At 45.0% G+C, this 20503-nt stretch overlaps 3 protein-coding genes across 4 annotated transcripts; 1 reads left to right on the forward strand and 2 right to left on the reverse strand.

Moving 5' to 3' along the window:
- Nucleotides 1-182: 182 nt before the first annotated feature.
- Nucleotides 183-11663, reverse strand: LOC307092040 (phosphatidylinositol 5-phosphate 4-kinase type-2 beta-like). Its single transcript, XM_079758911.1, has 10 exons — nt 11504-11663; nt 8869-8966; nt 6365-6461; nt 5825-5977; nt 4854-5000; nt 4162-4200; nt 3683-3796; nt 2566-2824; nt 1561-1664; nt 183-1380 (listed from the first exon to the last, which is right to left on the reverse strand). Exons 1-10 carry the CDS (start codon nt 11645-11647, stop codon nt 1300-1302), a joined length of 1236 nt encoding a protein of 411 aa, XP_079615037.1. The 5' UTR covers nt 11648-11663; the 3' UTR covers nt 183-1299.
- Nucleotides 11664-12031: 368 nt separating this feature from the next.
- Nucleotides 12032-19176, forward strand: LOC307092041 (polycomb complex protein BMI-1-A-like). Of its 2 annotated transcripts, none has more exons than XM_079758913.1 (9): nt 12032-12093; nt 13745-13872; nt 14212-14308; nt 14401-14456; nt 14594-14723; nt 15461-15500; nt 15606-15704; nt 16740-16820; nt 17892-19176. In XM_079758913.1, the coding sequence occupies exons 2-9, from the start codon at nt 13755-13757 to the stop codon at nt 18300-18302; spliced, it is 1032 nt and encodes a 343-aa protein (XP_079615039.1). In that variant the 5' UTR covers nt 12032-12093; nt 13745-13754; the 3' UTR covers nt 18303-19176. The 2 variants fall into 2 exon arrangements, with proteins under 2 accessions (XP_079615039.1, XP_079615038.1); XM_079758912.1 differs by lacking the exon at nt 12032-12093 and adding an exon at nt 12874-12988.
- On the reverse strand, nt 19173-20434 carry LOC307092043 (uncharacterized protein). The gene is made up of 3 exons (XM_079758915.1): nt 20328-20434; nt 20112-20228; nt 19173-19790 (listed from the first exon to the last, which is right to left on the reverse strand). Exons 1-3 carry the CDS (start codon nt 20406-20408, stop codon nt 19599-19601), a joined length of 390 nt encoding a protein of 129 aa, XP_079615041.1. The 5' UTR covers nt 20409-20434; the 3' UTR covers nt 19173-19598.
- Between the last annotated feature and the right edge of the window lie 69 nt (nt 20435-20503).

The following is a 20503-nucleotide window of genomic DNA, read 5'->3' on the forward strand; positions in this document are numbered from 1 at the left end:
GGATCTATTGCAAACACTGAAAGGTTAAATCATTCAGTATTCTCCTGGTCTATAAAACTGCTCTCTGCAATATTTACAGGACAGTTTGGCCAGTGTTATGCCCACAAATGTCCTTATAAAGCGGCAATAGAAACGATGAGTAATTGAAATAATAAAATACTTTTTTCACACCCAGTCGTGGTCCAAGTTAAAACTCCCTTTAATATGCAATGAATCATTTTCAAGTAACCTTTTCTAATGTCTGGTAACAAAACAATACTGTATACAAACACAAAATTGCTACATTAATGTAAACAAGATATAAAAATGATTCTTATGGTAATAAAACAAGTATTTGATGTAGAATTCCCCATTTTTTTAGATCATTTTTTTTTCTTTTTCTTCCATCGACCAAACCTCCGAGCTCACATTTAAATTTCTGAAATATTCAAAAACAATATGGCAACGTAACATTTAAACACCTAGGTATTTGTTTTAGTCATTACACTCAGATGCTAAGGTCATTGTTTCAGCTTACTGGTGGAGTCATGTACATATCAGCCATGCATTTTTTTTTAAATATTGCATTCATTTACGTAAAACCATTATATGTTCATAAGTCGATCACCGGTTGTCGTCTGTTCCAATTTGTTTTGCTATTTTGTTTTTGTTTCCGAAAGCCTTCTGGCTATAGGTTGAACAGTTGTCATGCGATTATGGCTATTCTGCATCGGTTGTTTTGTGTGTGCGTGTACACATGTCTGTGTTCTTTATATGTGCAAGAAATACTACAACGAGAATGGAAAGTGAACAGAGAGAGAACTAACGAGGCGCTTAATGCAGAAGCGGACACTCATTCAAGGCATTAGTGACACAGTTCCCGTGCTGGCGTGGGGGAGATCGAGGTGGACCGAAGAAATGGAGGCCAGGGAGAAGTCCAACTAAAATGTTCAAATTCTGCGTGTCGAGTCGTCGGTTCGGGCGTTACACTGTGCGACAGAGGTGGAGGAGGGGGTCAGGATGTGGATTGGGGGGGGAGGCTTGGGAAGGGAAGGGAGGGGAGAGCCCATCGCTTGTGTTTTGTTTGTTTTTTCCCAAGAAGAGTTCAGCTCCCTGCCTCAGTGTAACAGCATGGCTTCACATCCCTCCTGTCAAGTCTGTGGTCCTGGCCATGGAAGGGCTCCTACAGGAGAGTATGTGGGGGGTGGGGGGGGGAGTCTGGGTTTGGGGGGTTTGCTAGGGGTGGTGGTTTGTGTACTTGGGTTGAAGTTGTTTGGTGGTTGTCAGTGATTGACAGGTCGGACAGGGAGCCTGGTGGGTCTATGACAGGATGTTAGACATGAACTCAAAGAATCTTTTGGAGTACTGCTCGGGGTTTACCGTCGAGATCTCCGCCCCTGCCTAGGAGGGGACACACACAGGTTACTTGGTTTGTAATTAAGTTGGACAGGAAAAGTGCTTTGCCAAATGCTGTGAGCAGGGCTTTCAATTATTCAAGGCAAATATATTCAAGATTGTACTTATCTTTTGATTTTCAATTAAATTGAATGAAACCTCCAGAGGATAACGCAGGAAACTCACCCCATGTTTCACAGTTTTGGCAGCATGTGCAGCTTTCTTCTTAGCATCATAGTGCGTGAGAATGTCGATGATGGCCATGAAGTACACCTCTTTCTTCACAGCAGCTGAGGAGTGAAACATACAGACAGAGTCAGGCCCTCTCCTGTTCGCTGAGAATCACAAAGAATATAAACATAATGATGATGATACATTTTGCCACGTACACAATTTTGCATTACAAATATAATATATGCATACATTTTTTTAGACTCATTTTGTTAAAACCAAACTATCAATACAGCAAGTCAGTGTCCATTACGTTTTAAATGTATGTTCAAATCTGTGAGTGGCAGGTCCAGACGAACGGAGAATAATTAAATGGATGCTGACCAGGTGCTAAGCTAAGCCAATTTCCTGTACGGCATTTAATAGACCCTTTTCACAGAAAGAGTCATCGGACACTTCCTCTGACACACTAATTACGGGTCTGCTCCCTTCATGCACCAGGGCATGGATAGTAGACCGATCCTCACTGGTCTAGACTAACCGGCCCTGGTGGTGAACAGCAGACCCATAATCAGTGATACGGACAACACCTGTGTCTGCCCCACGAGGGCACCGCTGTGAACACAGCCTGCTGGGGTTTCAGCCCAGCGAAACGAAAACTGTGGTCATTGAAAGGGGTGATATCATGCCACCAGCTGTGAGTGTGATTAGCCATTACAGGCCGTTTGAAAATCTGCCCCTTCCTGTAACTTAGTGACATCACAAGTGGGAGTGTCCGCCTATTATAATAGATGTATGATGGATAGATCAGCGACATTTGCTACAGTCGATTGATCTATCCAGCGTACATCTAGGTGGACACTCCCACTTGTGATGCCACTAAAACGCAGGAATAGGCAGATTTTCAAACGGCTTCTAATGGCTGATCACACTCACACCTGGTGGTATGATATCACCCCTTTAAAAACAGCGATGTCAAAACGTAAGCCATCAGGACTTCAGCGGTCGTAAGCGGTTTACCGTCGTGGCTCTTGATCGCGTAGACGTCGACGGAGGGGTCGAACTCCCCCGGGCCGAAGAAGCCGCCGAAGTTGAGCGGGTTCCCGGGGCTGTCCGGCGGGGTCCCGAAGGAGCCCGGGAGGGCCCCCCCGCCCATCCCGTCATCGTACTCCTCCTCGTCCCCGCCGGCCTCCACCTCCATCTCTTCCTGCTCCGCCCGGTCCACGTCGTGCATGCCCACGAGCAGGCTGTAGTCCATGATCTTCAGCGTGGCCAGGAACTGGGAGCACCGAACCAAACAGACATTTACATTCAGGGCATTCAGCATCCAAAGCGACTTACGACGGTTCACACACACATACACACACACACCGACGCCGGTGCAAGGCGACATCCAGCTCGTCATGAGCAGTTAGGGTTTGAAGTTTATTTATTTCACAAAAAAGGGACAAAGTCTATTGATGAACATTTTTTAAAAATGTAGATATACAGGATCATTTAGGGTGTTTATGAATGATGAGTAAGTATGGGCTCAAGGTTTTCGGAGAATCTGTGTGCATAAGTGAGTCATGTGTGTAAGTGTATACGTATGTGTATATTTAAACAAGTATTTGTCCGTCCCTTATATGGAACGTTACACAAACACCATGGCCAAGTTCCTGGTTGGTTATGGATACGATAGGGTTAGGGATTGCGTACGCACATTTTTTCATTTGAGCGTTGTCGCACGTCAAGGTGAGGTAGCTCGTGTGCGTGCATTTGCGTGTCTAGGGACATATTATTATAGGCAGGGTGCGGTGTCTTGCTCAGGGTCACCTCGACACTCTGGGATGGGGATCGAACTAGCAACCTTCTGGTTACCAGGCGACCTGTTCTACCTCCTGAGCTAAGCCAACCCAAATGCACCAAAACAACACCGGCCGAATCAGTGGCGTACATACAAGGCTGACATCTGCCACGTGGAGCTAATCTATAGCCTAAATAAGGTGGACAAATACAGATAAAATATACACAATCACTGTATTCAGCTGAAGCTGAGGGACATTGGTGTAAGCAGTAGGGTCAGAGTCACCGCAGCCAGACTCAAGCCTTTATCGGACCGTGTAAACCGCAAAAGTCAGCACGAAACGTCTCCTACCTCCACATCATGCTTTAGTTTTTCCAAGAAGTACTTCTTGTTGTCGTCTCCTATTTGTAGCTTGTGGCCCTCGTTCAGGAAGTCGTTGTCCTTGAAGGTCGGCAGTTCCTTGGCCTGGCCGCACGAAAGAATCATTAGATACATGCAGAATGTGTGAAGGACAGATGGTTGTTGACATTATTATATTATAGGCAGACTGGTGAAGGATTCTTTTGAATCCATCTTTCCTATTCCTGTGCATTAATGCCAACCTGGACGCACACACACACACACACACACACACACACACAGTATATGTGGCCTAAATGACAAGACATTGGATGTATTGCTGAAGGAATATTACAAATGAAAGTGCTTGGAATTCAGAGGAATCTCCTTAAGTAAGGAGCATACCGTTGTCCAATACAAAGTGCCCTTATTTTGGTCCTATAGTATTAACACTTTTGTTCCCATTGATTAATCAGAGAGTTCAAACCCACCTTCTCCTTATCGCTGGCTTCCCTTGAGACCGTAGAACCCTGGGTAGGGGAGAGATCACACACATGAAAGACAGCTTGCTTAAAGCGAACGCAGAGAACAAACACTATAATCCTCTTCGCTGCTGTACAGAGTGGTCGTATTTTTAGAAAGTGTTATTCACAAGGGCACTCGCGGGCAAATTAAGGATGGCTTTTTGTTCACTTCCAAGAACACAAGAACCTAGGTTGGATTCAAGCATGAACGCAAAATTATTTTGTGTTTTAGGAGGCTTGAAATGTGACCGTTTCTCCAGATCACAACATTTTAAGATTTAGCTTTTCAAAAAGGCATATTTTATTCCTTCTTTTACTCGATTTTGAGAGCGTTGGAGAAAGGATGTTTATATCCTTCTTAGCCACGTTACTGTATCATGCAGTACAGCTTTCGTCTAATTAGCCTTCTGCTAACGACATAACAAACACAATCAATCATAGCGATATTATTAACACTGTCCAATAGCACTTAATTTTCTGCTATGGCAACAGCTAAATTTGGAAAGTACCAAGCAGCTTTTCCCACAAAGCCCTTGTGAGAGAACAAATCAGCCCATTTCAGCCGTCAAAATGATAAAGCAGATTTCAACCACTTTTCGGTTAGTATTTTAATCCGCCACGGCGAAGCCCCGAAACAGACCGACCCCTCCTGGGCCTACCTTGAGGTCGTACTTGCGGTGTACCGTGAGCCGGTGGCTGAATACGTTCCGGGTGACCACCATGTAGGTCTCCACGCCGTCCACCGTCAGCCGGTACATACCCAGGAACTGCGGCAGCAATGTGTTGCCATGACACTCCACTATGAACTGAGAGACACAAGAGGCCGTTAATAGGGCTGAGCGATTCGGGTAAATAATCGAATTGCGGTTATGTCGAGCAATATTGCGATGGCGATTTAATATGAGTTTTTTTTCCTTTTTAAAGTTCCTTATGTTCTGTATTATTCACTAAACAAGCAATAAATCGTTCTATAGTACTATGACCGACACAACATTGGACGCAGTCAACAATTAAACTGCTCTTTCCTTCAGGCCAGGCCTATTGTTGAGTTGAATTGATGCATGAATTGATACAACATCTTTATTTAACTATTGAATTGTAAAACAAAAAAAAAAAAAGAATCTTACTGATCTCCAGTGAGTAACGGATTTAGAAAATCGCGTTTTATTACATCGCGATGTCGGTTTAAATGAGATTAATTGTTCAGTTGTTGATACGCAAACGGATGGGCAGTTGGAGCTAACGGAGGATGTGACCAAAGATGCATGGGATGATCCCTGAGGTGAAAGCATGAGAAACGCAGGCTCAACGCCATTCGTTCCCTCATTTGTCATTGGCTAAGATCTGGCCAGGTTTTTTTGAATGAATGCGCAAATATTCTGGCTCACGTACATCTCACCAGCCTATTCAGCAACTCGGCAGCAGACACTTGATGAATACATTTAGCGTGCATGGTCGGCAATCATTTCGAATACTAAACCATTTCAAAAACCATTCAACACCCATATAAAAAAAATATATATATACAATAGATATGGCAGAACCCAGTTGAATTTAGTTGGCATGTGATCATATTGTGGTTACGCGACCCTACTTGGTGCAAGGACACGCAGCAGGGCACAGCCTTTACCTGGTGGTACTTCTTCAGTATGTTGTGCATCTCAGCGATGTCCTCACTGGACACCGTCTTGATGACGAACCGGTGGTCGTAGCTGGACAGGAAGCGGTTCCCGAAGCGACCCTGGGAGTCGCTGTTGAGCGGGGCGCTCCTCGTCAGAGAGTTCTGCAAAACGCAAAACGACAGATTACAGATTACAAATTACAGATTACAGATTACATATTACAGATTACAGTCCGTCCAGACCTCGTTGTACATAAAAAGTGGAAGATCATCATCAGTGGAAGACTTTTATATAGCATATAAGACACACTCAAGACTCACTTGTTCAGAGTTAACCTAGTTAACCTAAACTCTGCATAGCTCCCCCCACACCCCTCTTAGGGACTTATTGTAAAATTTCACACACACACACACACACACACACACACACACACACACACACACACACACACACACACACACACACACACACACACACACACCATATATATTTCATATATTCGTTGAAGGCATGATCTTCCACGAGGGAGGCTGGGATTGGGGTCTGACCTGGTAGTCCTGGTCATCGATGCAGAACCTCTCTCGCAGGTTTCGAAACACCATGGGACAGTACTCCTTAAACTTGAAGCGGCTAGGAAGGTTTTCTCTGGCGGGAGGGAGGGAGAGAGCACAGGGGTTACCGGGAAAAGTGCGTCACAACAATCTTTCCACAATTTCTTCCCCAGACACACTGGCGTTATAATATGCATGGGTAGTAGGTTAATGCTGATCATGCTATAAAGTTCAAATGTTCTGTTCCATAATGACAGAGGTCCAAAGACAAATGCATACCAATACATAATAACCTACTTTTGTAAAACCATTTGATGTTCCTTTCCTAATTAAAATGTTGCCTCGTTAACAATAAAGCCCTGATGCGTCCTTAAGGACTGCTAGCTAAAGGACCTATTGCTAATGAACTGCAGCTGAAAGTCCTACTGGCTGAAGAACTAGTGTAGATGAATATCCGACGGACAGATCGACACAGTCTCGGCAGCACATGCACTGTCTTATGAACCTCGCACACTATTTTTAAATATTGCCTTTAATCTATGCGACAATGGTAGCCTTTCATCTGCCTCGCTTTGTCAAGCTACATTAAAACAAAATGAACACTTCTGCTTTCACTGCTCAGAACCACTCCCCCATCCCGAATGCCTAAAGGAGCCAGGATGCAGATATTCACAGGCCCTCCCATGTATTATTGAGCAGCTTTTCTTTTTGCTGTGTCCCGTTCAATTTGGCCAACTTCCTGCATGAGGCAGTGTGTCCGATGATGACAGGTCCATCTGCAGCATCGTGGTGCATCACAGAGCTCTGGTATGCTGCACAACAACATGACTCACTTGTTGATTTGCTAACAAGCGATCTTGATTTAAAAAGACTGAGATTGACCTTTCTCAACCAACCTTCCTCCCTACTCTCCTTTTTCATTTATTATTATACAAATGATTGTTATTATTATTACTATTTTATTATGATTTTATCTTTTATTGTTATTTATTAACTGACATGTCCTCCTGCACTTTATTGCTTTGTTTGGGCTCTGCACTTTAATCACTCTTTGTCATCTGAGGTCGTGTGCGTTCACCATTTAGGGGGATTGTTTTTGGGGTATGAAATGCAAATGTTTCATTTATATTCTGTATGTATTACATGTACATTGTATTGTTGTACTTTTTTTCCATTCTCAGAATAAAACCATTGTGTACAAAAATAACTGAGATTGATTACGGTATTATGGATGAGAATCACTTTAGGCAAACGGCAGGAAAATGGGGAATGTTCTGTTGTATGCAAGTGCAATGTGAAGGAGTGGAACCTGCATCTAATATGAGCCTCTTTTAAAGAGGAGTGAAGGAGAAATGTTGACATCACATCTTTCAGTTATCAGGTGACTAGTGAGGCAGCAAGGGAGGTTCCATGACTTTGAGATTAGAGTCCGATGGGATTTGTGACTATAGTGTAATATACCCTGTTGTCTCTGGTAGCTGCTTTTCATCCTCATGGTAATAACAGCTCATTGCAGTTCAAAGTACTTCAATGTAACTGGTCTTTGCTAGACCAGAAAACGAATTGTACGCATTGTATGAATCTAGAGGAAAATGTAATTGTTATGCTATATGTTATGTTACCAAACCATACTTCTGTTCATTCAGGACATGAGGATCTAGTAATTATTAGGGGATTCTACACTGTTAATATAATTGACAGAGGAACAGTTAACAAGCAATGGTGTAGGTATTTTAAAGCAATGGTATTTAAGGTCTGGAGTAGACAGGTACATTTACACACTTATTGGTTTTTTTACTTACAAAAATACTCCTTAGCATTGTATAGCGTCTTATCCAAGCTATCTTTGTTGTATACGGAGAATGGGTTTACCTAGCAACTGTAGGTGCCTGGCACTTGTTTCTATGAACATCCTTACTGTACCGACACCGATATATTGTTGTTTCCCTTTCTTCTGACAAATGTACTTATTGTAAGTCACTTTGCATATAAGTGTCTGCTAAATATCCTACGTGTAAATCAAAATGTTAATGTACATCAGCTGTCAAAAAAAATGACATGAGCAGTCAAAAGTCTGTTGAAAACGTCAACAAATAGCCAATTAAAAATCATTAAAACCTGCTGAGTATCCTCTTCCCATAACACCATAACAGACACACCCATTTCAATGGACTACACAGTGTGGGTTATTTGCATTGCAAAGCTGCCCAGTTACAAGCCCAGGGATCCCTGCTTACCAAGGCCTATCCTATTTTAAATATTAGTCAGATATCCGTTTGGGCATTCTGTGTGGTGCTTTTCGATTGACACATTTAAAACGGGAGATTTGAACCCGCTTAGCTCCCAACAATAGCCCTACATATAGAACGAACACAGAAAAGATGCAAATACAGAATTCCTGGATGTGGTCACTCACGGAGTTCGCATTAGCTGGGTAAGCTGCTGTGAGTCTAAGAATAGCATCAGAGTGAATGGTGGCCAACGGTTGCCGGTGTACCTACTTGTTAAATAGGTGGTTGTCCACTTTGATCTTACTGTAGGCTTTAAAGTCGTCTGGCATCAGCATTACTGGTACAGGCACATTACTTAACTCGTTGACCTATAGGAGTTGGAGGAGAGACACAGATCAGAAAAGAGCCTGAAGACACAAGGCCCAAAATCATCCCAGGGGAAAGGTTGGGTTGGAGGTAGAGAGTTGACAATATTCACAGAAGGGGAGAAATGCTCCACGAAGGATGATCGATAAGGTGCACTAGAATTGCATCCCAAAATATAACATAAGACATACTACACACTACTCTTGCATACAGCTGAAGAAGTCATTTTAAAAGAGACATAAAACTGACCGCATTAGCTAAAAAACACATTTTCAGTGAAAAGTCACACAGCATAATTTTCATGCGGGCCTGCAAGTTCAAAATACTTTATTGTCCCCCAATGGGGAAATTTGTTGTGCAGTAGATATATGGTATACAAATCCAAGTCACACATAATCACACACGCACACAATAAAAAACACTATACAATCAATAAATAGTAGTCAATAAATATGTAAAATAAAAATAATAATACACATAATATAGGGGGGGAAGGTGTTATCTACGGTTCTTTATGGAATTTAGAAGTAGGGTGGCTGCGGGAACAAAAGAGTGTTTATATCTCTTGGTTTTGAGTCGTGGGAGTTTAAAGCGTGATCCGGATGGCAACATCTGAAATTCAGCAAGACCCTGCCAAGTCAATTAGAAGCCTGAGTCGTCAAGGTTTAAGGACTGTAAGCACTTCCTAGAGCTCTGCTCCTGCTTACAGCGCGTCGACAAGCCCTAGTTTGAGTCAACAACCAAACTCAGCCAAGCTCAGCTAATGATTGACAGTACTTCAGAAACAAACACACGAGAGAAGATAAAAGATGACCATGCAAACATTGAGGGAATATCAGCGGTCAGAGTGATAGATCGTATCTATGTGTTGACACTAACTCTGATCTAATACAGCTTAAAGCATCGCATCAACTTCACAGTGGAAACCCAGATGCAGCGCAAGAGAATTTTATAAATGATGCTTGAAAAGTAGTAAAATCATATGTCTGTTTGCATTGGGAGCAGTTTTTTAAGGACAGTCATCAAAAGCTGCAAAATAAGCATCCCTGTACTAAAAAACATCCAGGTCATCTGTTACATGTGTTATCGATAATGTAATCCAAAACTATCCTTTGAACCCTAATGTTCAATTCTAATGAAGTTTGAAATTTGGCCTGCATGTTACGGTTCAGCATGCAATCACCCTTCTGCTATACACCAGCCTAACCTCAGAGGCTGAGGCAAGATGCCCTTTTAACATCAACACAAAGCGTCGCCAAACAGCCCATCTCTAACACATTGTCGGGTGTGGAGCCGTACACCTTTGAAGAAGCAAATATTTGCATAACAGTGTCCGACTCAATGAGCTCCAAGAGACTCAAGCATCGCTGATTTCACACAACACAAGGGATGTTATGAATGAAGTGTCTGGTCGGTATCTACAAACACATGTGTATGTTTGCATTCTGCATATGAAAAATTATCTGGTGCTGTAGTGACTGATAATTGTCTTTCTGATTTTGCTTTTTTGTCAGTGATAAATGCTTATTTCTCTGCATTATGGCACCAACATCTTATTTCTGACTGATGCTTGGGTATGACTGCAACGCACAGGTGATGTCTACTGTAATTATAAAATGGGATTTCAAAGGCTTCTTTTATGAACGCGACATTAGGTGGAGGGATTGATTTACTGGGAAAAAAAACCGGATCAACACAAAATAAAACAGACCACCTGCTTCTCAGGCGCGACAGACAGACGCACTGACTGCAGAACTGCAGACGGCACCACCACCAGCCGCTTGACCTTCACCTGCTTTGCACAGCCCCTCTGCCCAACTAAAAATGAATGCAATGTTTCGGGTCTATTTATAGGTGCGTCCCTGAATTGCATGGGACCCACGGAATGCTAATCTGAAATATATATATCGGGCCGCCTTAATTCCGTCTGGGGTGCGACTGACTTTAAAAAGACTATGCATGCATCTGCAGTTGAGGGGGGCCACTCCGCCCTGCAACTTCAGGCTCTGTCTGTCAGACCCCTCCCTAAAGTGCATGCACAGGAAGGCATGCGTACGACAACATCGCTCACGACATGGCTACGCAGGGACACAGATGCTGAATTACGTGTTGATATGCGCCCTGGATGCGAGTGCAGGCAGGGTGCTGTGCATTCGCTGCTGAGCAGTACCAGTCAGCACACAGAGTCGGGGTTTAAGCAGTACACCTTCCAAAACATGTCCCCCCCCCCCCACACACACACATCAAATCACGACACACACACCAGTGGCCGACAGGTTAAAAAGGGATCCGAACCGGGAACCTCTGAACGCAGCCCACTCAGATCTTGGCACACATCCTTGTGATTGACACAGGGAGATGTGCAGCAGCAGCAGCAGCAGCAGCAGCAGAGCTGACTTGATGGATCAAGGCAGCTGACCCCCCCAAACGCAGACTTTAGCCTAAGCTAAATCAAAACAGCAGGCGTGAGACAGGCACACACACGCACACACAAGTCACACCAACATCCGCACCAACACGAACAATCCAATGGTTTTACCGTATGGTTGACACCCCACATCAACACGCTGAGAATGGGCTCACTCGCACGGAACAGCTTCACCTTCTGCCCTATAAAGTGTTTCTTTTTCGTCTTGGTCTTGCTGGCGCTCAGGGGCGCCGCGCTGGCACAGTTGGATGACATGTCCGAGGCCGGCGGCTGCGAGGCGGCGGCGCGACGCTGCGCTCAGGCTAACCCTGTAGCACAAGCACACACACACACACACACACACCCCACACACACACGCACACGCACGCACGCACACACACACCCCCCACACACACACACCCTCTGGGATCCGTTTCTTAAAGATAAGCGCGTACGCGATTAAAAGCGCATCGCGCTCCCGTCGTCCGACGCGCAGGCTCTTGGTTCAGATGGTGTCTTTTGACGGGATCGACGATCCGATTGCATTGCAGTGCGCCGTCACCACCCTTCCTCCGGAGCAGGCCACTGTCGAGTCCGGAGCGGAGCGCCGCGCAGACCCAGCTGGCTGCTGACGGCTAGCCGGCCATCCAGACCTCCACAACCTGGGGACTGGCTTGCGGAGGGCGGCGCGGAGGACTCGCTGGACGCCCTTGGTCCCTCCGGTAGGTGTCTGACTGCAGACCTAGATCACCCGAGCCCTTATTTATTTGGAGGTGAGTAATCCCATAATGATGCGCCTGAGATTGTTGTCACTGGCGTTTTGGGGTCTCCCCAAGATGGCGCCCGTGATTGCAATCCAGAGTAAAGTGCGCCCCCACCAGGTTGAAGGTGGCACTGCACGCGTCTCGACCAGACACTGGTCTGACTGGGAGCAGTAGCTGGCGTCTCCTTTTTTTTTTTTATCTTTTTTTTTTTAAAGTAAGTTTATATTTGAATAATAAGAAAGAAACCAGCCAACAGCCAGGATACGTTTGTTGAGCTTAATGGGAGTGTCACCACAAAGTACCAAATACATCCCCAAAACGACCACTACTACCAAGCATCACTTGACATCAGAAATTAGTAATCCCAAAAAAACGAAAGAAAGTAATCGACGTTGCGGGATCACACGAATAAACCACTATTAAACGATGATTCGATGGTAACAGATTTATTAAGGTGTTGCAAACAAACTCCCCGGCCAGCAGCGGCAATACCCAACATCTCCTCCCGACCAAAACCACCAGGGGAACAAAAATAATAACTGTCGGGGATGCTGCGTGCATAACATAATGCATGCTTTTGCACCATAGAAAATGCATGATAAGATGATCCCATGGTACAGCGTCCACCCCTGTGGATGGAGGTGGACCATGGACATATTAGAGGTGGACCCCCGCCTGCATGCCCCCTTGCAAGAGGCGACAAAATAATGTCACGTGATCCAAAATGGGCAGTCCTCTGGCGGTGCTGAAAAAAGCCATTTTCTGGCGCTGCTGCTGCAAATTCTAAACCAAGTCCAAATCATTTACCTGGATTATTGCTGGGGAGGAATTGCGTACTTATGTGTCTCATCTGGTACGTATGCATACTGGTTAAGGGGTTATTTTGTGAACACTGTGCACGGCGTGGGGGATTTACGCACAGAGGAGCGCACGGTGTCACATTTTGAACCTCTCTTGTTCGCCTCTGATACAACACTGTCAGTGAATTTAAGATGGCTGCTTTGTGTATCAATGCGATTATTTTTTTTTGCTTTCCCAACTCTGAAATAATTATTTTCACTGCATGTGTTTTTTATTTTGTGCCCGATTGCAACGAAACGCACTGGCGAAATGTAAAGGCTCTTTGTTGCTCCGCTGGCAAAGTAGTGGTGATGCACGATTTGAGGCCACACAGGGGCAGCTGAATAGTCCAGTCTTACACAGACCCCAGAACCAGTCCATCTGGCCGAATGGAGTCGAAATGTACATTGGAATATCATAGCTGTTAAAAAAATATCTCTTACTATCCCGGTCGTCAATCGACCACCATTGTTGTGGATGAACAGTATTGTTGTTCCAAGGTTGTTCTTGTATCGTTGCTATGTGGCTGTTGAGGAACCAAACCTAAGAATTGTACTCTTGTACTTGTACAATAAGATGTAATAAAAGTAATTCTGATTCTGAGGACGTGCAGCAGACCACTCTGGGTCACTTTGGGAGAGCCTTATTTATCACAGTGAACAACCAACACAACATGCTCAGTGCCACAGCTCCAGCCTGCTCATGGGGTGATGTTGTGTTGTGTTGGGGTGTTTTGTGTTGTATTAATGGTGGTTTTGTTCCTTCGCAGATCTCTACAGATGGATAAAATGCAACCCGACTGTGTTAAAATCACAGATCTCAATCCCCATCTCACTTGCCCACTGTGTGCTGGTTACTTCATCGATGCCACGACTATTGTGGAGTGTCTACACTCATGTACGTTTTTATATGCACGTCATTGTTTATTTTAGAGTGTATTTCCCTGTTTACCCTTAAATATGAAATTTCTAAACATGTGTCACATATACTAAACAGGGCCGCAATAACCAGTTCATTTTTTTAAATGGTAGTTGGTTTAAAGGTTGGCACTGTACTGCATGACCTCTACACCATATAATCAGTTGTTATGATTTTGATGAAGGCATTATGCATTCTCATTTGTCAGAGGCTTTGTTATTTATACTTGACCTCAACTTCATACTTCAATCTATGCATTTCCGTGTATGTTCTTGAAAAGTGTTTCATTTCTCCCCCGTTATTTCATATTTCTTCCAGTTTGTAAAACATGCATTGTTACCTTTCTGGAGACCAATAAGTTCTGCCCTCGATGCGACGTCCAGGTACACAAGACATGCCCACAGCTAAGCATCAGGTAAGATGGTGACCTGCTTGTTACTTCTTCGTGCCGGTAATGTCTCAACTTATGACCCGAGTACTGACTCTGAAAACTGACCTTTTTCACAGAGCGGACAAAACACTACAAGACATCGTCTACAAACTGGTTCCTGGGTTATTTAAAGGTAAGCCACACTAGGCCTTAAGACATGGAATAAGGGTGCCTCTTACAGCGTGTGCGATACTGTAAAAGCACAGTATACTTGGCACCGTTGAGTTGATGAGCGACTGTTGACATCTTCTTTGTGTGCCTTGGCTTCAGATGAGATGAAACGGAGGCGGGACTTCTACGCAGAGAATCGGGTGCTGGAGCCGGGAGAGGTGGTGGAGACGTTTAACATAGCGGAGGACGAGATCATCAGCCTCTCCATACAGTTCTACGAGAGGAACAAGTGAGTGCGTGGGTCCATTAAATGGACACAGGGAAGCCCCGTTGGTGAGGCCCGGGACTGCCTCTTGGCGAGGCTCTGAGTAGTCTCTTGTTGAGGTTCAAGAGGGCTTCTTGGTGAGGCGGTTGAACTCCCCGACGGAAGAGCCTGGTTTCGAACCTCAAATGTCTGGAGAGGAGCTGAAGGCATCTGTTTGCAAGATGCCTAACCCCTACCTGGTCCTGAGTGACAGGCATCTGGATCTACTCTAAATTGTTTTGGATTGAAGTGTCTGTTAAAGGACAATAGTAATACTGCAGTCATTATAGATAGATTAAACAGGTACAGACGTAGACGTTTAATAACGCATACATATTTAAAAACAGTTGGAAGCATTTAAGGACTCTGATCACATTGGGCAGCTGGAGGCTTGCGGGTTCGAATCCCTCAGTCCACTTGGCAATAGTATAGCGTGCCTTGAGCAGCACATCAAACCTCTTATCGCACACGTATGAGCCTGAGAGTCTCGAGGCAGGAGAAGGAGCTCTGTCCTTCATTTGAGTTTGGGTGCACATCAAACTGATATACGAATGAAGGAACTATGATGGAGCTTGATTAGAGGTACCATATGTTGGCTTATTATTCGGATACTAAATGTTTCGCTCCTTTGCTCTGGACGTTTAGAAAAGCTCTGTCCGTATTTGCATCACTAGGGCTGAATGAGTTGGTAATTAATCTCTTCTCCTTCGATTCATCTACAGAAATGTCGAAAGGCCGCGTTCAGAAACAGAAGGGGACAAGGTAAGACTTTGTTTCCCTTTCGTATAGTAAAAGGGTTTGCCACAACCGTGAGATGTTACTGACGCAGACTATTACTGTTATGCCTCTCTCCGTTACCCATTCTAGACCAACGGCAAGCGTTTTCTACAATGCCCAGCAGCCATGTCGGTCATGCACTTAGCGAAGTTCCTCCGGAGCAAGATGGACATTCCGAGCAGTTACCGGGTAAGATACGCCGCCACCGATTGGCCGAGCTAATGCTTTCATATATTCATTGCGGTGATGATATAAAATGCATGGTGGGTTTTATGCGATGGAGGGCCCATTAGTAGTGGTCAGATCGGCATGGGGACTCGCCACAGAAGCCTTCCTACCAGGGCAGGGGGGGGCGGGGGAGCACAGGGCTCAATCAGTTTAACACACTGGCCTTCTTTGTACCGATTCTACGGCTCGACTGAGCGGTCATTGTAGCGCACAAGGCCATCTTTAAACTCCATCTGCCTTCTGCGATATTTGGGAAAGATGATCATTTTAATGTGAAAGGATGCTTTATAAAACCTTTATCTGCTGATTAAAGACATCCAATAACAAATCCAATAAAATGGACTGGGATACCGTTAAATAGCATCATGTTTAAAAAGTGCTTGGACAAGCTTTTGATTTAGCTAAATCTGAAGAGGAGGAATATGGCGTAGCGGCTAGGGTGGTTGACTACCAACTGAAAAGTTATATGTTGAATCTCATATTTCAACACCTGTCCACCTGTATGCACCCAGCGCAAGATTTCTTAACCCCTTACCTACTCCTTAATGACATTTTTTGGAACTCTGGAATGATGTCGGTTGCTACACACCACCAAATTGGCTTCTAATGGACTCCTCCAAACAAGGACACAAGATGATGGTGGTGGTGGTGTTGGAAGCCATTGATGCATGACCTGGTGCTCAATGCTGCCATGCATCTCCCTGACTGTGGGTGGTGATGGCTGGTTTAACCTCGGCACATTGATTAGTCAATGTGGTGACTGATCAATGCGCAGCCTCACCCATCCCCAGAGTCTGGGCCAGGTGAGGCTGCCTAAACCAGCCATCATCCATACACACTCCACAGTCGCTGTGGATGAAAATGTTTTAGCAGACTTAACGGAAATGCACAGCAGTTCGTGGCAATGGTGAACTTGTGGCGGAAGAGATTTTGGAAGTTTTTGGTGTCAACTAAGTTTAATGTACAATGTGTTTGTTGACTTCTTGTCTTCTGCAGGTGGAGGTGTTGTATGGGGATGAGCCTTTGAAGGATTATTACACGCTAATGGACATCGCCTACTTCTATGAGTGGAGACGAGTGAGTGACCATTTCAGGATTTACCGTGGCACCGTTGTTCAATGAAGCTTTGCGACAATTAAATCTTAAGTTCAATCATTCAAGTTACACATGCAGCTGAGTAGAAGAGGCTTATTACTTGTATTATATTTATAATTGCACACGGAATCTGATTTTTTTTGTATCTGGTAATTATGTTTTTGCTTGAACCAAACCAGATGATCAGTATTCAAATCAACACCTTTTTAACCCAACAAATCATATTACTGTCTTTTACTCATCCTTTCATTACCACCCTTTTTAAACGATGCCATCGTTTGTAATACAGCCCCGATAGACTACTTATATTCAACTATAAAATGTGTACAAAACCTTACCCTAGCAAACTTTGTTGTATACAGGGAATGCTTTAACCTAACAATAGTTAGTGCATGGCACTTGGTTCTTTGAACATCCTTACTGTACCGACAGCGATATATTATTGTTTCTCTTTCTTCTGACAAATGTACCTTTTGTAAGTCGCTTTGGTTGATGGTGTCTGCTAAATGCCCTAAATGTAAAAACATCCAATACGACTAAACGGTGACTAAAGGCTCAGCTATGGTTCCACGTCGACGCAACGACCACGCAGACGCTTCGACGCAGTTGTGAACCGACTCTGGTTCCGCGTCGGATTTTAGCCAGCGGACCAATAACTGAAGGCGCCCGTCCGACGCAAGGAGTGTCCGCAAGGACGTAATCAGGGTGCGATTTGCCGGTGGGGATGGTGGGGATTATCCCCCCCTCTGGTTTACATGTCCTACCCTCTGCTGAATTATTTTTATCCTCGGTGGGGATAAAAATTATCCCCCCCACCCAAAGCATTTTCACCATTACATCGTAATAATTAACAACCAAAATACACAGGGTCCGTCTTCATTTTGAAACATTTTAAAATGTTTCTCAAAATTATCCCCCCCCTCTGGTTTTTTCACAAATCGCACCCTGGACGTAATGAACCCGTACACCGCCTTGCGTTGCGTCGACGTGGAACCGTAACGGAGACCTCCCAGAGCCCCAGGCTGACCTCATGACCCCCTGCTCCCCCCTCAGACCGGCCCCATCCCCCTGCAGTACCTGGTCAAACCCACCAGGAAGCGTCGGCGGGCGTCCCAGTCGGCCGCCCAAGGCCACTCCGACGGCGTCAACACCAGCCCCACCTCGGAGAGCGACTCCCAGAGCGACAAGGTCCACAGCCCTGCCGCCGCCGCCGCCGCCGCCGCCGCCGCCGCCGCGCCCTCCAGAGCCTCCTCGGCCCCCAGCCCGGCGTGCTCCCACACCGCGTCCCCTGCCGCTGCCCCCAGCCCCAACGGCACCACGGCGACCAGCAACAACGGCCAGCAGCGCCACTCCCTCGCCTCCAAGCCCGGCGGCCACGCCCGCAAAGTGACAGTGAACGGCACCGCCGCGGGGAAGGAGGAGGCGAGGGGCGGGGACAAAGGCAGCTTGCCGCCTCCCACCTAAGGCACGCAACGCGCATGCGGGCGCGTGTTTGTACACAGTAGCGGAGGACGGCGGTCGACCAGTGAGTCGTCGGCGCTGGCAGAGCAGCGGCTGAACGCAGTGAGAGACTTGTTAAAAGGACTGTCCACCTCTAAAAAGACTGAACAATGCAGCCAAATAGACTCTTGTGTATGTGTGCGTGTGGTTATGTGTGTTAGTGTAGGACAATGCACACATACAAACTGTACAGTATGTATAGAATGTAAGCATGTGTGTATACATATGTATAAACTATCTTTTATACAACATAATTGTTTTGTATTGTATATGATGTAGGTCTGTTCGTTTCCCCACGGTTCATCAGATTTGGCGACGATGTGAAGACAAGATGCTTCGTTGGCATTGCGACACAAGTCCCCGTCAAATATCGCATTTTGAAGTTCCTGTTACTACTGTATAAAAAAAAAAAAGTGGCATCACAACCGCTCAATTGGTACTGTAAACCCCACGACTGACGAAGAACGCATTGCATTACCAAATGTGCTCGGTCAATCACAAAATCTGTCCATGTTACCCGAGTGCCGCCGTGTTGGAAAAAACATTATCCTGTACTCCAAGCACTACCGTGATACTTGCCGAAGTCATTTTTCAAATGTTCTGGGAGAAAAAATTGAAGCGACTGAAGTATTAAACTCTGTGGTATTTCCATCCATGCCCATTCATTGTTTTCTTTGAACCCACCTGTTTTCTCCAGACGTGTGCATGTTTTAGGTCAATAAAATGTTTACTTACCCTGTTTGTCAGCTGTGAAGGGTTTTTGTTGTCTAAGTGTATCGATGATTAATCAATGTGCATTAATCAGACACCTTTTAATGTTCTAGTTCTGTACACTCGAGTGTTAGTCTTATAGATGTCCTTTATACATTTGTAAATGTTTCAGAAATTGGAGAATTACAGTGGAATATCTTCAAAACATTCAGTGCTAAGAAATCAAATATATTGATAAATATGAGGCTCAGCTTTAATGCAAGTGAATAGACCTGAATAAATACTATACAAACCGTTTTCTTTCTTCTGATTCCTGAAATGTATACTTATTGCAGAAAATACATTTATAACGACGGAATCAAGCTAAAGTGCATAACAATTATTTTAACAAGTGTGCCTTCCACCCATTTGGTACGAACAGCATTTCATAGTGGCTTTAGATACAACGATTCAGAAGACAATCAGAAGTGTGTCTTCATTCAGAAGACGTGTTCCTTTGTCTACTTAATTCCAGCCGGGTCATGGTCGGGGAACATGTGTGTAGTCAGCTCAGCTCTTCACATCACTCTCCTCAGCCAGCGGAGAAGATTGGATGAACTCCGATTTGTGCGTGCCATCACAGAAAGGTGGATTGTTGGTGTACTTGCAACCACACAGCCACACCGTCGAGTCTTTCTCTGGCACAAAGCGGTGGGGAGCAAGGCCTTGGGCTTTAGTCTTGTGGGAACCATCACAGAAAGGCTGCAGTTTGAGGGAGAATGGTAAATGGTAATTGGACTGCATTTATACAGCGCTTTTCTAACCAGCGCTTTACAATATTGCCTAACATTCACCGATTCGTGCACACATTCACACACTGGCAGCGGTGTCAACCATGCAAGGCAACAGCCAGCTCGTCAGGAGCAGGTTAGGCTGAGGCGTCTTGCTTAGGGACACCAAACTAGCAAAGGAGCCGGGGATCGAACTCCGGTTACAAGTCAACCCGCTCTACCTCCTGAGCCACATCAGAAAGGGACAGAACCACAAAGGACACCTGGTCACTAACGTATCACACTTTCCTACCTGTTTCTTGCTGTGTCCACAGGTACACCAGGAGTACCTCTTCCCACCAACAAGCTCAACTTTATAAGGCTTCTTGGAGGCGATGACTGGCTCTGGAGGAAGAGTGGAGAGCATGACCTGTGGAGAGTGAAGACACCAATACATTACGTGATCAGGGTATTAGTTAAAAATTAAAACTACATATCAGTGTTGATCGTACACGTTAATAGAGCCTACCTTTGAACATGACATCATCACCCACGGATTCAAGGTTGACCTGATCCATGCTGGGTCCAACCTCGAACGCAGTACGCTCATGTTGTCTATGCTCTGAGAGGGCAACAGGAGCTGGACCAAGACTATTCAAACCCGATCGAGGAGAGACGCCACGACGCTCCTAGAGTTCTGTCTTC

Source organism: Pollachius pollachius, assembly GCF_949987615.1.
Source record: "Pollachius pollachius genome assembly, chromosome: 2".
Lineage (NCBI taxonomy): Eukaryota > Metazoa > Chordata > Actinopteri > Gadiformes > Gadidae > Pollachius > Pollachius pollachius.

Bases quoted from the DNA above. Each gene is read 5' to 3' on its own strand.
- LOC307092040 (XM_079758911.1), bottom strand. From the start codon at position 11,647: ATGTCATCCAACTGTGCCAGCGCGGCGCCCCTGAGCGCCAGCAAGACC. The intron at 5,978-6,364 runs GTCAGACCCCAA...TGCGTTTTGCAG, and splicing joins TCGATGACCAGGACTACCAG to AACTCTCTGACGAGGAGCGC. The intron at 3,797-4,161 runs GTGGGTTTGAAC...TCGTGCGGCCAG, and splicing joins AAGCCAGCGATAAGGAGAAG to GCCAAGGAACTGCCGACCTT.
- LOC307092041 (XM_079758913.1), top strand. From the start codon at position 13,755: ATGGATAAAATGCAACCCGACTGTGTTAAAATCACAGATCTCAATCCC. The intron at 14,309-14,400 runs GTAAGATGGTGA...CCTTTTTCACAG, and splicing joins TGCCCACAGCTAAGCATCAG to AGCGGACAAAACACTACAAG. The intron at 14,457-14,593 runs GTAAGCCACACT...CCTTGGCTTCAG, and splicing joins GGTTCCTGGGTTATTTAAAG to ATGAGATGAAACGGAGGCGG.
- LOC307092043 (XM_079758915.1), bottom strand. From the start codon at position 20,408: ATGAGCGTACTGCGTTCGAGGTTGGACCCAGCATGGATCAGGTCAACC. The intron at 20,229-20,327 runs GTAGGCTCTATT...CACTCTCCACAG, and splicing joins TGATGATGTCATGTTCAAAG to GTCATGCTCTCCACTCTTCC. The intron at 19,791-20,111 runs GTAGGAAAGTGT...CTCAAACTGCAG, and splicing joins GTGGACACAGCAAGAAACAG to CCTTTCTGTGATGGTTCCCA.